The 23307-nt window shown below is 38.8% G+C and overlaps 1 protein-coding gene across 2 annotated transcripts in view; it reads left to right on the top strand.

Moving 5' to 3' along the window:
• The first annotated feature begins 1381 nt into the window (after positions 1-1381).
• Positions 1382-23307, top strand: part of SLC1A2 (solute carrier family 1 member 2) — a 164512-nt gene continuing 142586 nt past the window's right edge. Inside the window, exon 1 of one of the 2 annotated variants that reach the window (XM_031942964.1) lies at positions 1382-1577. Coding sequence is in view for 1 of the 2 variants with exons in the window: in XM_031942963.1 (XP_031798823.1) it covers positions 1809-1825 (17 nt within the window). In the remaining variant the exon portion in view is untranslated. Of the gene's footprint in view, positions 1578-1744; positions 1826-23307 lie in introns of those variants that run through there. The other variant, XM_031942963.1, reaches the window with a different exon arrangement.

The following is a 23307-nucleotide window of genomic DNA, read 5'->3' as shown; positions in this document are numbered from 1 at the left end:
TTCATCGATTTCCCCTGAGGTTTCTCATGGCAGCTTAGCCTGACAGCTGTCATTCAACCTGCCGTCCCCCACCCCCTCCCCCTTTCCAGCCCAGGATTACCCAGTTCACTCCTTTTGTCAAAGCCTCTAGGCTCCTGCTGCTTCCTAGTTCCTTCCTTCCTTCCTTTCTTCCTTATTTTTTTTCTTTATTTCTTTTCTTCTTCCTTCCTTTCTCTTTCTTTTTCTCTTTCTCTCTTCTTTTTTTCTTTCTTCCTACCCTTTCTTCTTTCTTTCTTGGTTTCTTCCTACCCTTCCTTCCTTCTTTCCTTTGTTTTCTTCCTTCCATCCATCCATCTTCCTCCCTTCCTCTCTCTCTTTCTCTCTCTCTTTCTTTCTTTCCTTCCTTCCCTCTTTCCTTCCTTCCTTTCTTCTTTCCTCCCTTCCTCCTTCCCTCCCTCCATTTCTTTTTCCATCCTCACTTCCTTCAGTCCTTTATTATTATTATTATTATTATTAAGCTTTATGAGCTAGTCCTCAGGACGGAGTGGAAATGGGCAAGAGCGAGGGAGTTTGTTAGCTCCAGAGTGTTAAGGGAGAAAAGACTCACTGAAGTAGCTTCTCCATCCGTGTGATATTCCCATTGCGCTCTTGCGCTTCCCTGTCTCCGAGGACACCCGGGTTCTAGGGATCAATGGGCAGGTGGGAATGGAGTGGAGAAAGCCCCGGCTAAGAAAACCTGCCGGGGATGAGACTCTCAAAAGGAAAAACGAGGTCCCCAAACGGGGGAATGGGAGGGATGCCTTTTTTAAAAATGCAAATAATAATTAGAAAGAAGCGTAGCGGAGAAGTGGTCCGCCAAGAGCGGGTCGGGACTATGGGACACGGGATGTGTGCAGGTCTTCCTCGAGACCTCTTCTCCTGACAACCCGAAAGGACCTAGGGGGAGGGTCGCGAGAGCTGGAGCAGGGAACAATAGAGATCCCATTTATTCACCTGGGAATTGGCCGGGGGTCACGGCTAAGGAGTCCGGAGCTGGATCTTTATTTCTTTCTTCATTGTGAGAGGCTGGGGGTGGGGAGCTGGGGGGGTAGCAAAGAGGAGGGGGGCGTAGCTGGACTTGCGGGGTGGGGGGGGGGATTTAAAGGAGTAACGACAGGCAGCGCCGCCGGTGATGTCAGCCCTTGACTAAAATAGAGAGGGATAGACTGCAAATCCACAGCTCCGAGGGCTAAAACCTTCCAATCCAGCCTCAGCCAACACCATGTCAGTGTGAAGTCAGCCCCCCTCCCCCACTTCCCCGGCGCACACAACAGATACCCACACACCCGCTTGCCACCCCACCCCCTTGCCAGCAGCGGCGGCAGCATCAGCACCGCCAGCAGCAGCGGCAGCGGCAGCAGCGCGAGCGGCGGCGGCGGCGGCGGCGGCGGCAGCAGCCCTCCCTCCGGGGGAGAGAAAGCCCAGGTAGCGGAGCCTGAGCTCTCCCGGCGCCCCGGAGCTCCCCGCAGGAAACCCCAGGCAGAAGTCCAGCCTCGCCGGGCTGCCTCTGCGGCTGGTGCTGAAGCCTCCGGGAGCGCCCGCGAGAGTCCGGAATCCAGGTTCGCGAGCGTGGCCGCGGCTTCCAGCCCCGGGGAACCTTATGCTGCTCTTTAGACACTAAGGGGCTTATCCAGAAGCGGGGAGGCCGGGGCCAGAGAGAAAGAAAGGGGGAGGGAGGGAAGAAGAATCCTTTCTAAGCGCGCGCGCGCACACACACACACACACACACACACACACAGGCACAGTGCCCTTTGGATTCTTCTGAAGAGGAAGGGGGGATTCCCAAGACCATGGCTTCCTCAGAAGGGTGAGGGGCAATTTTCTCTTTTCCTTGGGGGTCCGGGGGAGTGGGGGCTGAAGGGCAGAAGAGGGAGGTGGTGAGGGGGGGATTTTGAGGAGGGTTGCAGTCTGGCTTTCCCATTTCTCTCCCGGGGATCCCTCCGTTGGAATACTCCGAAAGTGGGCGCAGGGCTCCAAGGAGCTTGAATTGATCTGTGGGTCAAAGTCGGGGGGAGGGGAGAAGCAAGATTTTCCAAGGGATTAATTGTCTTTAGGTGAGCTTTCCTAGTTACTCCGAAGCTGTCAAATGCTGGAAAAGTAGGTGCTTCTCCTCAAGGGAAGACTAGTTGGGGGATTGAGGGGTGGAGGAAGAAAGTCCCTGAAAGTTACTTTGGGAATAAAAGAAAAGTCTCTGGGCGGTTGGAAAAGGCAGTTGGAGAAGCGCGCTTTGGAGCAGGGAGAAGGCAGCAGGTGCAAGATGAGAATGAACTAGCTGGGTCTGAGGATGAGGATGGAGAGCTGGGGAAGAGGATGAGGAGGAAGCAGGAGGAGAGCAATGTTCACTGGACTGCCCAGCGGCGTAAGATGTGAGGCTGCGGTCGGGGGATGGGCCCTTTGCCCCCCTCGGAAATTTGTCTGATGGAGGAGGGCTGGTGGGAAGGAGGAAGAGAAATCCTGGAGGGCTGAAGAAAGATTCTCCTTCCTCTCATTAACCCCTTTCTGAGGCAGGTTGTATTAAGCTGCGCCTGGATGAATTGACTGGGTTTGGACCATAGGACGATCAACTCCAGGAGTCTCCAATAGGGAGCTAGGTTTCTTGTTCCTGAGGACCTTTTTAGAAGAAGGAGGATTTGGGCTGTCGAGCCAAGGTGGTGCTGAGCTCCTCATCCCACCTCTCCCCGGGAAGGGCATTTTGCTCCAACCAGTTCTCTCTCTGCCTTTCCTTTCAACTCTCTCTGAGCCCAGAGGAGAGATCCAGAAGTTCAGCACCTGATGTCCTTGGCCAGAGCATCTCAGGAACAGCTTTTCGGGCTCCTTCCCTCCTGGCAATTGGGGCGGAGGGAGAGCAGCAAAAGATGAAGTGTTAGCTTGTTTTGTGGCTGGGATCTCCCCCTTTCCCGTCCTCCTCCAAGACACCTTGTAATGTCATTAAATAGAAACCTATAAATCAACCTTCCACCATTGCTTGAAGAAATAGCTGTTTTTTTCTTTAAAAAAATTTAATAATAGTCTTTTATTTTCAAAATACATGCAAAGATAGTTTTCAACATTCATCCTGGAAAAATCTTATGTTCCAAAATATTTTCCCTCCCCTTTCCCCCTTAGACAGAAAATAATCCAATATAGGTTAGACATGTGCAATTTTTCTAAAGATAAGAAATAATAGTTTTGACCCTCTTCACTAGTCATGGATGACACTCATTAATCTGCAGCATCCTAGAGTTTTCCAAGGTTCTGCCTTACAAATTAATAAGGCTCTCCTTTTTGAGCCATAGCATCCAGGAAAACAGGAAGGAGAAATCATTATGTAAAGTCTATAGGTATATAAAAAATAAATGCCACGGGGATCTCCTTCTGGGTATACTACATTCCTTAGGTTTCTTTCATGATTTTTTAAAAATCCATAAACATTTATTATAAAGGTTTTCTGTGCCCAGCACTGTGCTAACAATAGAAATACCCACAAAAGTAAAAATCCCAGATCTTTAGCCAGAACTCTGTTGAGAATTCTGATAAAGAAATTTAAATTATTAAGGCTGATCCTCAGTCATTCTGTAATCAAGTGCCTGAGAAACAGAAATGAAACAATTTTCCCAGGGCCACACAGCTAATAGGTGCCAAAGGTTAGGTCTCTCTAACTCTAAGGCCAGCACTCTAGTAACAATGCCAAGCTGCCTGCCTTTTGTGTACTGATACTTCTCAGAAAAGGTCCTGAGATGTGAGATCTGTAGAGATTTCTCAACCTTTTTTTTTTTTTTTTTTTTTTTTTTTTTTTTTTTTTTTTTTTTTTTTTTGCAATAGGTTCAGTCCTTTCAATCTTTTGGGAAACAATGTATTAGTAAAGCTCTTCCTCCTTCCTCTAAGCAACCAGGAAGACATACACCTATACAATGAAGGTAATATAGGAGAACCTCCTATTAGCTATAACAGGGAAGTTTTTGGCAACTTCCCAGCTTCTTATAATTTTCATGAGATATTATTGACAGATTAATGAATCTTCCCCCACCAGTGAAAAAATAGCCCATTCCAGCTACTGGAATAAGCCCCCCAGTGATCTGTTTCTTAAGTCCATTAACACAAAAAAGTCTTCCTCTTGACAAATGCAAACACTGAAGAGCTTGGCTTCAAGATATTCCCAAACTTGAATTCTAGTTGTGTTTTAAAAAAAAAAAATTGGAAAAAATCTGTGAAACTTGATGAATGATTGAATTTCAGATATTGAGCATGCTGAAAGGAGGGCCCAGGGGAGCAAAAGTTCCTAAAACCAGACTCCTGTTAGTTGGCAGTTTTAAGGTTGCAGAATCCCTTACACCATGATCTTCACTAAGGATGCTGAGCAGTAGATACTTTTATTATGTCCATTTTCCAGATGAAGAAACCCAAAGCTCAGCAAGTTGAAAAGATCTGCCGGGGTATACTCTTGGGAAGCATCTGAAGCAGAATTCAAACCCAGGTCTTTCTGAAACTAAAGGGATTGTTCTGTTTCCTATAGTTGTTCAGTCATTTTTTCTTTCCTATCTGACTCTTCATAACTTGATTTATGACTTTCTTGGCAAAGACATTGGAATGGTTTGCCATTTCCTTGTCTTGCTCATAGAATGTCTGTAATCCCTTTCAGTCTTAAATTGCTTTATAGCTGCCTAAAATATAGGAGATAATGCTATCAAATTATTGAATGTAATTGTGTGTGTGTGTGTGTGTGTGTGTGTGTGTTTAATGTGTTATACTCAGGGAGAAGAACAGGGGATCCAGATTCCTTTCATTGATATAGTGAATTCTTACTGTGGAAATTTCCTCCACTAATGCAAATCATCTAGTCATCCATAACAGTCTTAGGGAAGTGTGTGTGTGTGTGTGTGTGTGTGTGTGTGTGTGTGTGAAAGAGAGAGACAGACAGACAGACAGAGACAGAGAAAGACAGAAACAGATGGAGGTTGAGAAAGATTGAGAGGTTAAGTGATTTGTCAATGGCCAAATAACCAGTTTGTGTCAGAGGCGAGACTTGAATCTACTTTCTGGTTCTGATTCTTTGATCCATTAGTCAATAAATCAATAGACATTTATTAAATATGCCTGCAATGTACTAGGCACTGTGATAAACAATGGTAATTCAAAAAAAGGCAAAAGAAGTCCCTGCTCTAGAAAAGCCCATAACCTAATGGGTGAGACATCATGCAAGTAAGCATGCAAACAAATTATAAGCAGAACGAATTGGAAATAATTAACAGTAAACCAAAGTATAACTAAAATGCTGATCTGTCTCCTCTGAGGAGAGTGATTTTAAAGAGATACAACAAAGTCAATAAATTAATGATAAGAAGATGATTATCTCCCCCAAAAGGGGTCACACATGATTATTGAGGACTGGGAGGCTATGTGGTAGAGTGGAAAACATTGGTGAAGTCAAAAGATGGGAGTTCACGTTTTTGGCTTTGAAAATTGCTGTAGATGGATGGATAGATGGATAAATGAATGGATGGGTGGATAGATGAGTAGGTAGATGACTATAGACAAGTTGCTGGATTTCTCTGTGTCTTTTATCAACAGTAGCAACATAGCGATGGATTAGGTACCAGGAAGCCCTGAATTTCAATGCTACTTCTGATTCTAGTGATGTGACCATACACACAGATCATTGTATATATCTTCCAGGGTTATTCTGAGCTTCAAATGCAACAATATATGTGTTTTCTGTCTAAATAGCTGGCCTTGGATTCAGAAAGTACTGTGTCCAAGTCTTACCACTGATGCAGATTAATGGTGTTATTCTGAGCAAGTCATTTAGCCTTATGCTACCTTAAATAACTGTAAGTTTGTGAGATGCTGAGTTGATACAGGGAGTTTCCTCATCAAAATTTCCCTCTTCTAAAAAAATCACGTCTCACCTAAAATTTCAAAACAATATGTAAAAACGAATGAATGTTATTAGCTATAAAAGGGATATCATAAACCTCATCCTCACATTATGGATCCTTTGTGAGAAGGTATTAAATATTTCTAAATATTAAGGTATTATACAATATTCTAAATATTAAAGCATTATACAAGTGTCACATCCCAGTTTCAGATTTAGAGATGTCAGAAACCATCTAATTAAACTCATTTTGCAATTAGGAAAACTGAGGATCACAGATGTTAAATACCTCCTTCCTCTCCACACGCAGAGAAATATCAGTATCAGAGCTGGGATTTAATCTCAAGTCTTCTGTTTCCAGATATCGGGATCTTTCCAAGCCAAGTTAAGTCAACAATCAAATGTGTACCGTGTGCCAATGATACAAAAAAGACCATGCCCTCTCCCCCAAACCCCAAGCCAAAAACACAGTCTGTGCTCCCGAGGAGTTCCCAAGTTTGCTGGGAATCAAAATATCAATGGAGTTAGTATTGATATTATTCATAAACACTTCCATAGTGAGTTACCCTTGGAATGAATGGAAGTCCTAGACCTATGAAGATAAGATCCTCCCTCCCTTCCTTCCTTCCTTCCTTCCTTCCTTCCTTCCTTCCTTCCTTCCTTCCTTCCTTCCTTCCTTCCTTCCTTCCCTCATTCAACAAATATTAACTGATTCCCTACATTGTCTAAGATCTTCAAGATAGGCTCTGTGGGAGAGAGGCAGATAGGACTGCCCTTCCCTTCAGGGAGATAGCAGCTATAGAAAACCCCTGTAGAATTGCTAGTATTGAAGAATAGGTTTTTTTTTTTCATCCATATCCTTGTTGCATAGTGCCTATGACAGTGCTTTGGACGGACTAAACTTGCTGATTTCACAAAAGGGAAGTGAGTTGACAAGAAGATTAGGGATTACACTTCAGAAACATTAAGCTATCTGATCCGGAGTTTATCATAGTGCCCAACACATAGTAGGTACTTAATAAATGTTTATCTTGTTGGATTGAAGTCACTTAATCTCCTAGAGACTTTTTTAAATCTGTAAAGTGGAATTAATAAAATCTGTGGTACTTATGTCACAGGGTTATTATGAAGATTGAATGAGAGAAAATTTTATAAAATGATTTATAAACTTCAAGTATCATGTAAATGCCAGCAGGTTTTATATAGGTTCATACTTTTAGAGCTAGAAGAGGAATTAAAGTCACTAAATTCAGTCTTTCTAAATCTATCAAGATGCAGTGACTTGCCCAGGGTCGTATAGTTAGTATCTATGATAGGATTTGAACCCAAATCTTCCTGATTCCAAGTCTAGTGTTCTATCCATATTTGTCTAACTGCTGTGTGTGATTTTCCCCTCTACTCCTCTTGACAGCTCTAAGTCCTTGGAATGAATGAATTAAAGAAGTGTCTAAAAATATCACCGCCATTTTTTTTTTGCAAAGACATTGGAGTGTTTTTTTCATTTTCTTCTTAAGCTCATTTTATAAATGAGGAAACTGAGGCAGATAGGGTGGAGTGACTTGCCAGGGTCACACAGCTAGTTGTAGTCTGAGGCTAGATTTGAATTCAAGAAGAATCTTCCTGCCACATAATTTCTCCTGCCACAACTCCAGCTATTATTCTCATTCTACTTATTAATATCACTCTTCCTTATGTCCTTTGAGCAAAAACTCAGAGAGGGAGATGTATCTGGTCAAATACTCAATTTAAAATTAAATTGAGAACTGAACACAATTTGTCCTTTTTAATTATTCAGAAAGTACTTCAGCCTTTTTCAACATCTCAGGAACATCTTTCTAAGCACAAGGTATCTGTGGATAGAATTGTAAATGGGTGACACATCCCGTTGGAATGACTGGAAATTATTATTATTGTTGTAGGTGTGTGTGGGGGGGAGAAGAAAACCAGAGTCCTAAATAAAAATGGCACATATGCATCTGTGATTAGATGCAGCGAGGTGGTGTCACAGAGCGTAGAACTCTGGGTCCAGCCAGTGAGACCAAAACTCAAACCCAAATGAAAGAAATTTTAGTTTTCCAATTTACTCATTTAACATATGGAGAAACTGAGGCACAGAGAGGTTAGGGACATTTGGTCTATTTGACATGAAGTCCAGCACTTTAACCTCTATAGATACTGCAGCTAATTCACTAGACTATTCTCTTTGTGCTAAGAATTCAGAATAGACAAGAAATGGTTTTTTGGTTATTTGAGCTTTGGGGTAGATTGGATTCCAGATAAATAGGAGTTCACTATAATCAGGATCACATAATTTCGACATGTATAGGAAGGAATGCTCTCCTCCCGCCCCCACTCCTGAAATCTTGCAAAACTCTGGCTACCCCCGTAGTTTCATCTTTCCTTCCCTGGGTCCCCTGATATATCTAGAATTACAGAGACAGCTTTTACGTCTCTGGCTCAAATTAGAAAAGAATTAGAAGTAGTTGATGGAAGAAAGGTTAGCATCAGCTATTGACTTTGGCTCAGTAGCATCTGGAAGTCTCATTGAAATAGACAATGGGAGAAAAATCGTCTACTGGGGAAGAGGGGCTGCTCCAATGATCCATGGCTCTTGGAGATCCCAGCCTGTCTGTCTGCTCTCAGATTCTCAGGAATTGAGAGATAGACACCAGGGAGAGCTGCTGGTGCACAGGGTTTTGGTATGGCTTCCACAGGAGCCCCAAATATAAAGTAGACGCTGGACAAATGAGGATGGTGTGCTTAACAGAGTTGAAGTTTCTTCTTATGCCTTGGAATAGTCTCACTGTGAGTCTCTTGAGGACAGGGGATCTATTTTTGTCTCTGTTTATATCACCAATAATTAGCACAATAAGTAGCACATAGTAGAGGGCTTAGTGATTGTTGATCAATTGATTGGGGGAGCTTTAGATGCCTTGGTATTCCATTGAAGAGATATTTGCATATTGCTTATAACTTGTTTCTCCAGATTTTTAATTTAGAATCTTTTCTGTTGACTTAAAAACTAAAGTTATTTCAAATAGGAACAGAAACACATACAAGTCATTTCAGATTTACTCTTTAAAAATCCTTTATGTTGCCTGTGAAATATAGGGTGTCCTAAAAATCTTAGTTCAGTTTTTAGCCATTAAAGATTGAATTAATATGCTATTAGACTTTGAGGACATCCAGTATAACAACATCATCAACAACAAAATGTTTGTGTGTCCACTCTGTGCAAAACATCATTTTAATAATGAGAAAAGTTGAACTTTAAAAAAAAATTATTAATGTCCTTTGCTTTTTGTAGCACAATAAGTTTCTCATATACTTCTGGCCTACTACACCTCCAAACTTTCCTTATAACAAAGAAAAACAGCTCAACAAAATGATGCAACATTTCATACCCAGAGTATTCCAGTTCCCAATCAAGGAGAGAAATATGCTTCACTAGCTGTTTGAGGGCAGCTAGTACTAGGCCAGAAGGCAGGAAGTCTCATTTACCAGAGTTCAAATCTGTCCTCACATATTTATTAGCCATGTGATACTGGGCAAGTCACTTCACTGTTTCCCTTAATTTCCTAATCTGTAAAATGAGCTGCAGAAAGAAATGGCAAACTACTTTAATGTCTCTGCCAAGGAAAACCCAAATGGGGTCATGAAATGTTGGACACCAATTAAAGGGCCAAACAGCAACAAGAGACCAAAATTGTTTGCTGTATGTCATTAGGATTCAGCTGCTTTTTTGAGAGTCCTTTTCACTTATCTTATTAGTAAATGGAGAATTTTTTTAGTAAATGGAAATTTTAGGTTGCCAAAATTTGGACAAGAATAAACTTTCTACTCTCAGAGACTTAACAGTCTAACATAGGAAATGATACACCAGCTCAACCAGCTATAAATAATATTTGAAAGCTTTTGTTATTATTTGGAAAAAAAGAAAAACTTCTAATTCACACTGACTTCCAGATTATACACAAACCATTTATCCTATCTGGTCCCACAGCATCTTTCCAGGATGGAAGTTCTCTCCAACAATGAAATCATAGGTCTGATCAAAAAAAGGAAAGAAAGAAAGAAGGAAAAGTAAGAATACAGAATATAAATTAGTTTTGGGAAATTATATAAATATAATTGAAATAAGCAAATGTATATAATGTGTTTATGAAATATATTTTATATATAATGGAAGAGCAATTTTTAAAAATGCATATTGCTTTCTCTATATAATACATATATACGTAAGTTTGTATGTCTATTTACATATAAACACATCCACAAGATATCCCAAAAGTCTTAGTGCAGTTTTAACCTATTAAAGTCTACAACTTCACTAACCATATCTATATTTTTTATTAATCACTGACAACTCTTAGCTGTAGCTACTATTACCATCAAAAGGAGGCTTGATAACTACGAGATCAGAAAAGTCATCCTATGAATGTAAGCTTTATTTGCAAGATAAACACGTAAGCCCAGGATTTCTGTCCGTTTTTGTCATATACCTTACTCATTTTCAATACCTAAGCCTTTTATGCTTTAGCTCAGTGCAAGTCAATATTCTTTCTTTGGGTTCAGCTTTGGGTATGTCACACAACTCTGACTAAAAGGGAAGTGATTGAAAACTATCAGATTCAATCAGTCAATCTGTTGTTTTGTATGTATTTACTGACCTATTTCAACTTAATGGATTGAATCAACTATTTATTTTGCTTTCCTGCAGGCCAAAATGATGTTTTGATTTGTTTTTAAACCTAATCCTAGAAATAAATCATTTGAAATTCCCTGTAATAAGAACTAGCAGCTAGTCCACTTTCAGAGATAAAATCTAGTTTGGTCGTTCTTTCAGTGACTACCCAGGTGTATTCCATCCTCTTCCAACAATCATGTCAATATTCATTTGTTTCCTTCAGGAGAATGGAAGCTCCTTACAGACAGACTGCATTTTTGTTTTGCCTTTGTAATTTGTCTTCAAATTTTAGCCCAGTACCCTGGACATAATCAATATACTTCTTACGGGGTTTGAATTTATAAGCTTGCGTATACGTGCATTCTCCTTAATGTCTGAAACACTTTAATGAGAGGACAGGGAACGATGTCTCAGTGATAGGTTTTCCAAGGCCCTCTGTCTGATGCGTTTGTTATTTATTGGGCTGCTGTGTTTGATTTTCCCCTCTCCTCCTCTTGACAGCTCTAAGTCCTTGGAATGAATGAATTAAAGAAGTGTCTAAAAAGATCACATGGCTTTTATCTCAGCTCACTCTATCATTGATCAGGGGCAGACAGGATGCTTGTCAATATCCAAGGACCAGCATTTCATTAACAACCTGCCCAACTGGGCGATAACAATACCTGTAGAACTAACCTCATGAGATTGTTGAGATGAGCAAATGGAACAGCACATTTAAAGAACCTTGTAAATCTCAAAGCACCAGATGTCCCAGGTCATCTTCCTCAGTGGTGTTGATGTTGAGCTAACTTTTATATTACAATAGCTATTGTTGTCCTGTGGAATTTTTCCTCTTGTATCCTTTTTGTTGTTGAAAATAATAAAGATAATTATTCTGATGAGGCAGTATAACAGTAAGAAGCCCTTTAAAAAAGAGTCCAAAATACAAGCTTAAAATTCACAAGAGGAATAGCAAGGTGAGACAGTGGATAGAATTATGAACTTGGAGTCAGGAAGAACAAAGTACAAATCCAGTCTCAGACACTATGTTTACTTTGTTTGCCTCAGTGTCCTCATCTGTAAAACTGAGCCGGAGCAGGGAAAGAAAGGCAAGCCACTCCAGTATCTCTATCAAGAAAACCCCAAATTGGGTCATAAAAAGTCAGGCATGAATGAAATGAGTAACAACAGTAATGATGCCTAATTTGGATTTAAGTAATGATTTCACAGTACCATGTGAAACCAAATAAACAGAAAAGTGCTTATTTTGACAACTGATAACCCCAGTGGTTTCAGAGAAACACAACTCCTTTTCTCTGAGCTGGCTTTCTTCAGTTGTTCAGGAGCAGAGAATGAACATTTAATTGTAGGATCATGGCACCACAATAGGATATCCCCTTCACCAACGGATAGGTGAACCTTCTGTCTTATTTCATAAGCCTTTAAATCATCTCTATTTCCATTAGTCACCAGGTGACTCCTCACACAGCTACATTCGTAGCCCTAAATCCTCCCTTTACTGCACTCACTTTTGTGTTGCCTCCCACTATTAGAATGTAAGCTCCTTAAGGGCAGAGAAAGTCTTATTTAATTTGTAATCTTGGATCAAAGTCAGTATCTGTATCAGATCTAGCATAAAGAACACTTATTTTCTAGTTTTAGATGCTGGGTCTTGTCAATGGCTTAGTTGAGTCATTTATTTTATTCCCCTCACTTTCCCCATCCATCCCATCTCAGTGATCTCTAAGGTTTCAACCTATCCTGATCATTTGATCCAAAGGTAGGGTTTCATAAACTTAGGAAGGGAAGTCTGTTTTATGCTAATTTATGAAAAGATCTTGCTTAAAATGGAATATATAGCATATTCATTGTTAGTTCAGAAGAAGAAGAGTTGATTTAAATCTTGGATCTGATGCTTCCTAGTGTCCTTTGTGATACTGACTTTTCACTCACTCATTGTTTCTGGTAACTCCCTAGGAATTCTCTAGTAAGTCATTTTTTTGACTATCATTCTCGCACTGGGAGTTCTTCATTCTTCCCATTGAAATGTATGTAAAGATGAACTTTTAAAATCTTTACCCTGATCCCTCAACAAAATGTTATCCCTGACATAACCTTGAAAATGAATAATTAAAAATTTATGATATATAACATATTATATAATGTAATAATAAAAACTTACTGCATATCATGTCAAGTCCTAGAGATAAAAATAAAAGAGTAATGATAATCCCTGCTCTCAATAAGCATATAGTCTAAAAGAATATATGTTCCAACCATATATTATGGATAATATATATAAAATCTAATATGAATATATATTCTAAAAGAATATAATATGTTGTCTCTAAAAGAAACAACATACCGAAAGGAATGGTATCTAGGGAGGTGCAATTTAATCCACAAACTGAGTCATGGAGGATTATGATACAGTTCAGAGCTAAAATGTCCAGAAATAATAATAGTAATAATAATGGTAAAAGCTAACATTTATACAGCTTAAGATAAACAATTTATATGTATTACATCACTTGGCATGAAGTAGATGCAGTTGTCATTCCTATTTTACAATTGAAGAAATAGAGGCTAAAAGAGATTAAATTATTTGCCAGGATCACATAGCTGATAAGTCACTATGATGGACTTTGCCTAAATTCATGTCCAATGCTTAGGTCATTATTTCATTATTTAGTATTTTATTTCTTACCTTTATATCTTCATTATGTATTTATTTTAAAATTTATCTCTATGTGTATCTCATAAAAGAGAATTCTTTTCTAAAGCTACTTGATTAATTAACTAGCAATTCTCTAGAACCAACCCAAGTTTGAGAAGTTAGAACTCATGTTACCAAATGAACCTCAAGTTTTGGACCTGAATTTTGGAATAGATTCCTTGTTTGGTGTGCCCAGCGGATCCAATGTTCTTAATTCACATATCTGAACAACCAACTGCCTCTTGAGTCCTAGTTTTTACTCTTGAATATCTAAATTGTGGACAGCTTTATACTTGAATGTGGTGCATTTTCCTAAAACAACTACTCTTATTTTCCTTCCCAAAGGAAGGACAAGAGAAGGGCAAAGTTGACAATATTTTAACAATTAACAGAAAGCGATGATGACCTCAATGAATAATCTTAATAGGGAATTTTGAAATAGGACTAATAATTTACAGAAAGATAGATATTTTGTCTCTTTCCCAACAGGTGGCAGTAAATGTCAGCTTTTTCCCACTGATCAGTGCCCTGACTTTGTGGGGAGAACAAGGTAAATTCCCAAGAAATTCCCACTATAGTCCCTGGGTGGTCCACTTTCATCCTGGCCTTTGTTTCTAACTTTAAACATTCTGAATATCAGTGGACCATCTCTTAGTCTTATAATTAACAATTTAAGAACATACATGCATGATAATATTTGATAGAAAATGACAATGTGAGAGTATTGACTTTGCAGTAAGTTTAAATCTTTTTTTCTAATACTTTCTAGTTATTAACTGTTGGGCAAATCACTTCTCTGACCCCCAGTTTCTCCATCTGTAAAATGAGAATTAGAATATCCACCATCCTTTCATAACTCTTTCAAAGCTGATATATGATTCAAATAAGATAAAGTACTTTGCAAACATTAAATATTCTTTGAATTCCAGTAATTGTTATTAGTGTTATTACTTTTAGTATTACGATGTCTTATATTATATTCTATGAATTTTGTAATTCTTTCATATGTACTTAATATCTCTCAAGCTGTACTTTGGACATCTATCCCTTTAGGATACTCTATTTCAGCCAAAGAAACTAGTTTTGATTCAAACTATTTGAATCGTCATGAGATCCAGAGAATGAAAGGTCCATGAAAGCCCTTTGTTCAATCTCTTCCTCAGATTCACTGAAGCTAAATGACTTGCCTCTAGTAACACAGCTAATAAGTCTCTGAGCCAAGATTTGAATTCAATTCTCGTTGATCCCATGCCCAACATTCTACTCTATCTACTCTGACATTAGCTGCTTATGAAAGAGCAGAACATGTTCTGGGAGTTGAGAATTTTCCAGTAGAGCTAGAGCATGGTGTGTATGGAAGGTAATGTTGCTTTCAAAGGATCCAAAACCTAGAGAGAAAACTAGAAAGGAAAGATGGCAGCAGGTCATAGAAGGCTGAAGATGACAAGCTAAGGAGACAATGGAAAGGTGATAATGAATTTTTGTTCAGAAGAATAATATCTCTATATGTGTGTGCAGGAAAGATTTCTCTGGCAGCAATGCAGAAGATGGACAGGAGATGTGATGACATTTAAAGAAGATATAGCAATGTTCTGGCCATCTGAAAGTGTGGATGTGAACGAATGTGGAGACCTTGATATTATGGATCTTAGAAGTTAAATGACTTGTCCAAGAGATTGAAAGCAAGACATGTCAAAGGCAAGATTTGAATCCTAGCCAACTTACCCTTTGCTACATCAGGCTGTCTTTCATAATATATGAGTGTTTTATATTTGGAGGGGAAGGTTATTCTGAGGGATGGGACTGGAAGGAGATGAATAGATTAAAGGCTTGGAAGTACTGATGTGAAAGACCATCCAAGGCTTCCATTACTACTAGGGACAGAAAAAGGAATTCTAACTGGGCTTTTCTGTCATGTGCTAGTTAGGGGCTGTTCCAAAAAAGAGGATCAGAGCAATAGCTCATAGATACTTTAATATGGACAACTAAGTGGTACAATGGCTAAAGCACTGGTTTTGGAATCAGGAAGATTCATTGTTGTGAATTCAAATCTGATGTCAGACATTAACTAGTTCTGTGACCTTGAGCAAATCATTTAAACCCTCTTTGCCTCAGTTTCCTCATCTATAAAATAAGCTGGAAAAGGGAATGGCAAAGCCAAGAAAACTCCAAAATAAGGTCGCAAAGAGTAAGACACAGCTGAAACCAATCCACAACAACAACAAAAGCTTCAATATAATGTCTTCCATAACGGAAAGTTAAGAATTAGTAGATAAAATAGTATATGAGATTTGGAGTCAAGAGAAGGGTCAAAATTCTACTGTGTGACCTTGGACCAACCATTTATTTTCTCTGAAGCCTGGAGACTTATCTATCAGTTTATCTACTAAATCTTAGACCACATTGTAATCTCTGTTGGAGCAGGACTCAAGTAAATCCTCTTGGTAGTCAGAAGGGGCAAGAAAGGATCAAAGTTGAAACTGAATCATTGTTTGATCTTCTCTCCCACTAAAAGTTTGAAACTGGTAGGTGCTGAAGCAAAGGCTGAGATTCCCCTATTCCTCGCCTTGAGGCTCCACCTAGGTGACCTTGTTAAGCACTGTTGATTTATTGGTTCTACTGTTTCCACAAGCCAAACATTTTATCAATGGGGGCCACATTTCTCAGGTGTAGGCACTTAGTAAATATTAACATATATTCAAAGATGAAAGAGCACCTTTTAGTCAGTGAAGAGTCTGCCTAGTATACCTGTAATTCAGTTCTCCCTCCTCCTCTCTCAAATGTGACAACTCTATTTTCCTACATGTCAGACATTCAGTGTCAGAGATCCATCTAGGTACCTGGTGGCTTAGTAAAGTAGTCCCCTTTTAGAGAAATGAAAGGCAAAAATAAGTTGACCAACAAATCTTTGAAAGCTTTCTTTCTTCCCCTTCTCAGAAGAGTTTAAAGATTGCCAAACTTAAAGAGTTGAGGATTCATTAGGAACTGGTGTCTTCCTCCTGGTTAATTGTGAGTTCTGATAGGGAAATTAATTGTTCTATTTTCCCTTGTTAACTGTTAAAATCCCTTTTCTTTGCTAAAAAACACAACAAAACAAAACAAAAACAAAAAACTCCACATGGATTTAGCTCGCTGTTAGCATAATAAAATCTTTTCCTCTTGAGGAAAAAAATTGCCCAACTGTTGAAAATAGGTACAATAGCTCTCTGCAACAGCAAATACCAACTAGAGAAGCTTTCATCCATCCAATGTTGTAACTTACACTTGGAAGGCAAGATTTGCTTGGAAAGGAAAGTGGGTGCCCTGGTGGTTAAAGGTCGCTATTGTTCATAAAGGGGAATCAATGGAAATTAGTCAATCAACTACCTACTATTTGTTTATTAATGATCTACTATGGGCTGCCACTGCCATTGTTATTCTTTATTTTTGTTCCCAAAAAGTATCATGACATCAGGGAAGAGATACCTACCATGATATGAAAGTGAATTGGCTTTAAATGAGAGGGCTGTTCCAAGTCACCCACTTCACTTTCTCCTCTGGATCCATCTGGATCCAGTAGCAAGATATAGATCAGGAATCCTGGAGATGGCCCTGGATACAGTGGAATCAGTCCTGTACTAATGCTAATAACAAGAGAATGGTCAATCAACAAGCATTTCTTAATAACCTACTATGTGCAAAGAAATGTGCTACTCTCTGGTCTTGAGGACAAAAATTGGGATAATCCTTGGCCCCCAAGAGTCCTTTAATTCCAAATCAGAGTTTCCAAATTTTACACTTAGAAAAATGAACTTTAAAATAAGTAATTGCTTTTATTGAATAGTCATGATATAAACTGACAGTCAAAATGTGACTTAAAATCAATAAACAATTACCAAGTACATATTATGTATTTGAAAGGCAATTACTGAAGATAATAAGAGTATCAGCATTCAAATTAGACTTTAAAATTAGCCATGTTTTATGTACAGTCTCATTTAATCTTCACAACAACTCTGTAAGGTATTATCTGCATTTGTTATTATCTGCATTTCATAAATTAAGAAAATGAGGCTGAGAGTCTAAGTGACTTGCTCAGGATCATGTAACCAGGAAATGTCCAAGGCAAGATTTGTTTTTAAAACTTTGAATTCCCAAGTCTCTCCCTTCCTCCCTTCCTGCCTTCCTCCCCTCCCCTCATTCCCTGCCCCAATGAGAAGGCAAGCAACTTAATATAAGTTAGGGGTAGGGATAGGAATAGGGTTATAAGACCCTCTTTAAAAAAATAAACCTCAAGAAAAATAAAGAAAATGAAAAAGAAAGAAAAAATTTTAAAAGAAAAATAAAATATTTCAATCTGTATTTAGACACTATCAATTCTTTCTCCGTATATGGAAAGCATTTTTCATCATAAATCCTTCAGCATTATCTCGGATCATAGTATTATTGAGAATAGCTAAGTCATTCATATTATTGCTGTTACTTTTTACACAGTACATGTCACTTTGTATCCACTCATGTAAGTCTTTCCAGATTTTTCCTGCTCATCATTTGTTATAGCATGATAGTATTCCATCATGATCATATACCATGATCCTTTCAACCATTCCCCAATCAATGGGCATCCTCCTCAATTTCCAGTTCTTTGCCACAAGAAAAAAGCTGCTATAAATATTTAAGGTATGGCTGTTCTTTTTATAAATTTGACTCACTTCTCTGTATATTTGAGAAATGAGGCTTTTATAAGAGAAATTTGCTTCAACATTTTTAGTAACTATTTAATAGTAACTATTACTAACTGTATTTCCCTATATTCTATTCCCCCTCTGTTTATTCTGTTTTGAACTTGCATTTCACTCTGTCCCTTCTCAAAAATGTTTGGCTCTTGATCACCCACTTCTTAATGTTTCCTCACTTTGATCACTCTCCCCTCTTCTCTTATTCCCTTCCCCTCCTATTTTCCATAGGGAATGGTAGATTTCTATATCCAATTGAGTATGTATGTTATTCCCTCTTTGAACTAATTCTGATGAGAGTAAGATTTGCTCACTCTCCCCTCTTCCCCTACACTGTAAAGTCTTTTTCTTTTTTCATGTGAGATAATTTACTCATTCCACCTCTCCTTTTCCCTTTCTTCCAATACATCCCTCCCTCATCTCTTGATTGTATTTTTTAAATAACATCCTTTCATATTCCATTCACACTCTTGTGTTCTTTATATGTACTCCTCCTAAATGGTTAATAATGAGAAAATTCTTGTCAATTTTAAGTATCATTTTCCCATGTAGGAATGTAAACAGTTTAAACATATTGAGTCCCTTATGATTTCCTATTCCTGTATATCTTTTTATGTTTCCCTTGAATCTTGCATTTGAAAGTCAAATTTTCTTTTCAGCTCTGGTCTTTTCATCAAGAATGCTTGAAAGTTCTCTATTTCATTGAACATCCATTATTTCTCCACATGAATTATACTCAGTTTTTCTAGATAGGTGATTGGCTAGATAGGAGTAATAACTCCTTTGCCCACTGGAATATCATATTCAAAGCTCTCCAGGTAAAAGCTAAATCTTGTGTTATCCTGACTGTGGTTTCATGACACTTACATTGTTTCTTTCTGGATGCTTACAATATTTTCTCCTTAACCTGGGAGTTTTGGAATTTGGCTATAATATTTAGAGGAACTTTCATTGTAGCATCTCTTTCAGGAGGTGACTGGTGTGTTTTTTCCATTTTCTGTTTTACCTTCTGATTCTAGAATATCAGGGCACCTTTAAAATAATTTCTTGAAAGATGATGTATAAGTTCCTTTTTAATCATGACTTTCAAGTAGTTCAATAATTTTTAAATTTTAAATTATTTCTCCTGGATTCCAAGTAACTTGTTTTTCAAATGAGATAGTTCACATTGTTTTCTTTTTCTTTTAGTTTTGTTTTATTGTTTCTTACTTTATCATAAAGTCATTAGCTTCCATTTGATCAATTCTAATTATAAAGGATTTATTTTCTTCAGTGAGTTTTTGTACTTCCTTTCCCATTTGGTCAATTCTACTTTTTAAGGACTTTTTTCTTTAGTAAATCTTTGTGCAATTTTTCCCACTTGACAATTCTGCTTTTTTAAGACATTCTTTTGGTCATTGGCTTTTGGTACCTTCACTTGGTATAGTTTGTTTTTAAGGTATTGTTTTCTTAGTCTTTTTGCATCTTTTTACCAGATATTGATTTGTTTTTTCATTATTTCCTTGCATCATTTTCACTTCTCTTCCCAATTTTCCCTCTACCTCTCTTACTTGAATTTCAAAACCCTTTTTAAGGTCTTCCATGACTTTAGACCAATTTATGTTTTTTTCTTGTGGCTTTAACTTTGTTATCTTCTTGTGAGTGTGTTTTGACCTTATCACTATATTAGCTTTCTATGATTAGAATTTTTCCCTGTTGTTTGCTCATTTTCCCAGCCTTTTTCTTGACTTTTAACTCTTTGTTAAAGTTTGTTAAAATTTACTATAAGTTTTCAGTTCTTCCATGATGGTATGATCTAAGAAGAATTGTGTACAACTCTCCTGGCCTGTGCTCTGTTTCTGAGTGACCATAAAAACTCTTTTCTGCTCTGGAACTGTGATGAGGGTCCCTCCTCCATTGTTGCCACAAGCATTGATGTGCTAGTGCTCCTCCTCCCTGAGACTGCCCCAGAATTGTGATCCAGATCTAAGCCATACTTAGCAACAGAATCCTACCTCGTGCTAGCAAAGAGACCCCTGCAATCTCCTTCCAACCAGTTGTTTGACCCCTTTTCTGGCTGTGGTCTGAGAATTCTGGAAGTACCAACTGCTGCTACTGATTCAGTGTCTCCCAAGATCTCCTGGTTTGTTGGGGTCAGAGATGTGCTAGCCTGGCCTGTGTTAGATTGTGCTCCACTCCCATTCGGATGCAATAGACTTTTCCTATGAACTTCTTAAATTGTCTTTGGCTTGAAAATTACTTCATCCTATCCTTTTGTGAGTTCTATTAACCAGAGTTCTTTTATATTATTTTAAAGTGATCAGAAGGTGTTTAAGGAAGAGCTCAGATGAGTCACTGCCTTTTCTTGGCCATTTTGGCTCTATCCTTCCACAAGGCAAAATTTTTACTAAGTACAATTCTCTATCCACTTGAGACACCTAGATACAAGGACAAAAATAAAAAGTTATCTGCCCTTAAGGGGCTTCAGTTCAATTGGAGGAAACACAAGCTCTCTAAATAGTCAAGGCAACCAAATCAACTGCAATCATTACCAATGGCATATCTTTGTTTCAACTTTTTACAATAGGTGGGAAAATATTTAAATGTTTAGGGATTCTGAAGAGCTGTTGCCCAGTCTTTTTTGTTGAATCCTCCTCAATTTCATTAATCAAGTATTTTTAAAGTATCTACTATGTGTCAGCCACTGAACTAGACCTGAGATTAAAGTTCAAAATGTGAACTCTCCTAAACTTAAATTTTAATGGGAGAAACACTAATATGGAATAAACATAAAGAGAACCCACACGAAGAAATACAAAGAAATTAAATATAAGATAGTTTGGGAGGAGGACACTAGCAGTTGTTCGGGTCAGTAAAGGCTGTTTGTAGAAGGGAATGCTTGAGTCAGATTTTGAAGGAAGAGAATGATTCCATGATGCAGTAGTGAAGAGGATTGAGTGCATTCCAGACACTGGGAATAATCAGTCAAGGAGATAGGAGGTGGAGAACCAGGTTGATTGGACTGCAACATTCCAGGACAGGATACTATAAAAATAGGTTGGGACAAGATTACGAGGGATGAATAATGCCAAACAGAGAAGTTTAAATATTATCCTAGAATCAATAGGAGATTATTGGAGTTTATTGAGTGTGTGTGTGGGTGGGTGGGTGACCTGCACATAAGGAAAATCAAAGAAGAGACCAAAATCATAGAGAAATTTATTTGTATTACTCTTTTTCTTCAACCTGCTCTCCACCTAAAAAAAAAGTCCCAAAGATCCAAGAATCAGCAGAAAGAACGTGGGATTCGTGGTCAGATGTCCTGGGCTGAAATTCTTTTGTATTTACCATCTCTGTGATCTTGCTCAAATCACCAGTTCTCTCTTGGCCTATTTCCTCAATCATGAAATGAAGAGAATAAGATGTCATCATCAGCAACCAATCAATCAGTCATTTATTAAGCTTATTGTATAGTAGGCACTGATACAAAAAGAAGCCAAACCCAATTCCTGCCCTCAAGGAGCTTACATTCTTCATTGTTTTCTCATCTTATCATCATCATCATCATCACCATTACCACAAACATAGAATCCTTTAACTTTTCCCAAGTTTTTTTATGTATTTCATAACTTGGGTCCTCACAACAACCTTTTAGAGTAAGTACTATCATTATTCCCATTTTATACATGAGGGCACTGGGGCTAATAAAAGTTTAATAATTTGCCCCAAGATCATAGAACTAGTTAGGTAAGAAGGCAACTTGTGAACCCAAGTTTTCATAACTCTATGATAGCTAGATGTCTCAGTGAACACAGCAGATCTGGAGAGAGGAAGATTCAACTTCCTGAGTTCCAATCAGACCTCATATACTTCCTAGCTGTGTGACCCTGGATAAGTCACTTCCCCCATTTGCCTCAGTTTCTTCATTTGTTAAATGACCTGGAGAAGGAAATGGTAAACCATTTCAGTATCTTTGTCAAGAAAAACCCAAATAGGGACACAAAGAGGTCACTTAAAACAACTGAATAACTTTCTACCTCCAAATCTATTCTGCAATTCACTAAGCCAGGCTGTCCCAGGATGAGTCCATCACCAACTGGGTCTCATCATGGATCTGCAAGAATCATGGCTGGTTATTGCATTGATCAGAGCTCTTGACATCTTCAAAATCCATCCATCCCTTCAGCCAGAATCCATCCACCTAGAATAACCAAAGGAGAAAAATCCCAGAGGGAATTGCCTCACATTGTCCCCCAATACCCCCTTCTGGCCAAACTCGGGGTGCCTTTTTTTCCTGGTCTCCCGAGTTCCTGGAAACTGAAGGCGTAAGGGATTGAATCAGACTCTCCCACAGGCAGTACTGGGGCTGATTTCCAAACACTTTGTCCATTGACATTCCAAGTTGCCACGAGTTGTTAAATCAACACAGAGTTAACAGAGCTCTCTGGAGCTTAAGGCGGACACCTGAGAAACCTGGGCAGCAGCTGGGAGTGTTTCTACCAACTTAGCCAGTCTCTCATTGGACTGCGAGCAGCTGGTACCGGTGCCTTCTTCCTTGACCTGCTAAAACACAGTTCACAGAGTCACCAGAGGTGCCAACAGAACTTGCAGATTACTAAGTGCGGGTATGTCCACTTGTGTTTTCTCTACTGGATTATAAGTATGCTTACCAAGCTAAGGGGGTTGCCAGGAAAATAATGGGCTTAATTTTTTTAATGGACTCAAAAATTTTTAAACTTGAAGGATCCTGGAGTAAAAAATAAACAAACAGGAAAACAAATAGTCCTTCCCCAAATGACTAACCAGATACCCAACCCAATGTGTCTGTTTATTCAATTTGTGGCTCAATGTAATGGAGGGAGTTGGCAGCCAGACCAAAAAGCAGGTTGTGTTCAAGAGTCCCCCTTGCTCTTCTATCGGTCCCTGCTCTGAAAGTGCAGTTAGGTTATACTGAGGAAAAGGTGCTGAGTGGTTTAATTTAGGGAGCATATGGAACACCCAACAGTCTAACATAATTCAAAGGAGCGCTCCATCTGGACGTGGAGAGACTTTGTTTTGAGGGTGTGGACTGGAATTGACTTTATCAGTAACTGAGCCAAATCGGGCTAGGATTTGTACCTCTACTGCCCCTGTAAGCCTAGAAAAACTCTTGAACATGGCCTGCTCCGGTTTTTCATATTGGCAGTGCCAACTTGGCACTGGCCAAACTATTTGCTGGGTGAAGTTGTAGTTTATTCAAGAGCTACCTATCAGAATAGTGGAGCACAGATTTAGAGCGGGACAGAACCTCAGTCATCATCCAATCTAATCCCTTCATTTGGGTAGAGATGGAAACTGAATCCCAGAGAGCTTAAGTAAT

The sequence above is a fragment of the Sarcophilus harrisii genome, chromosome 6, assembly GCF_902635505.1.
Source record: "Sarcophilus harrisii chromosome 6, mSarHar1.11, whole genome shotgun sequence".
NCBI lineage: Eukaryota > Metazoa > Chordata > Mammalia > Dasyuromorphia > Dasyuridae > Sarcophilus > Sarcophilus harrisii.
The sequence above is the reverse complement of the archived record's forward strand: the minus strand, read 5'-3'. Positions and strand labels throughout refer to the sequence as shown.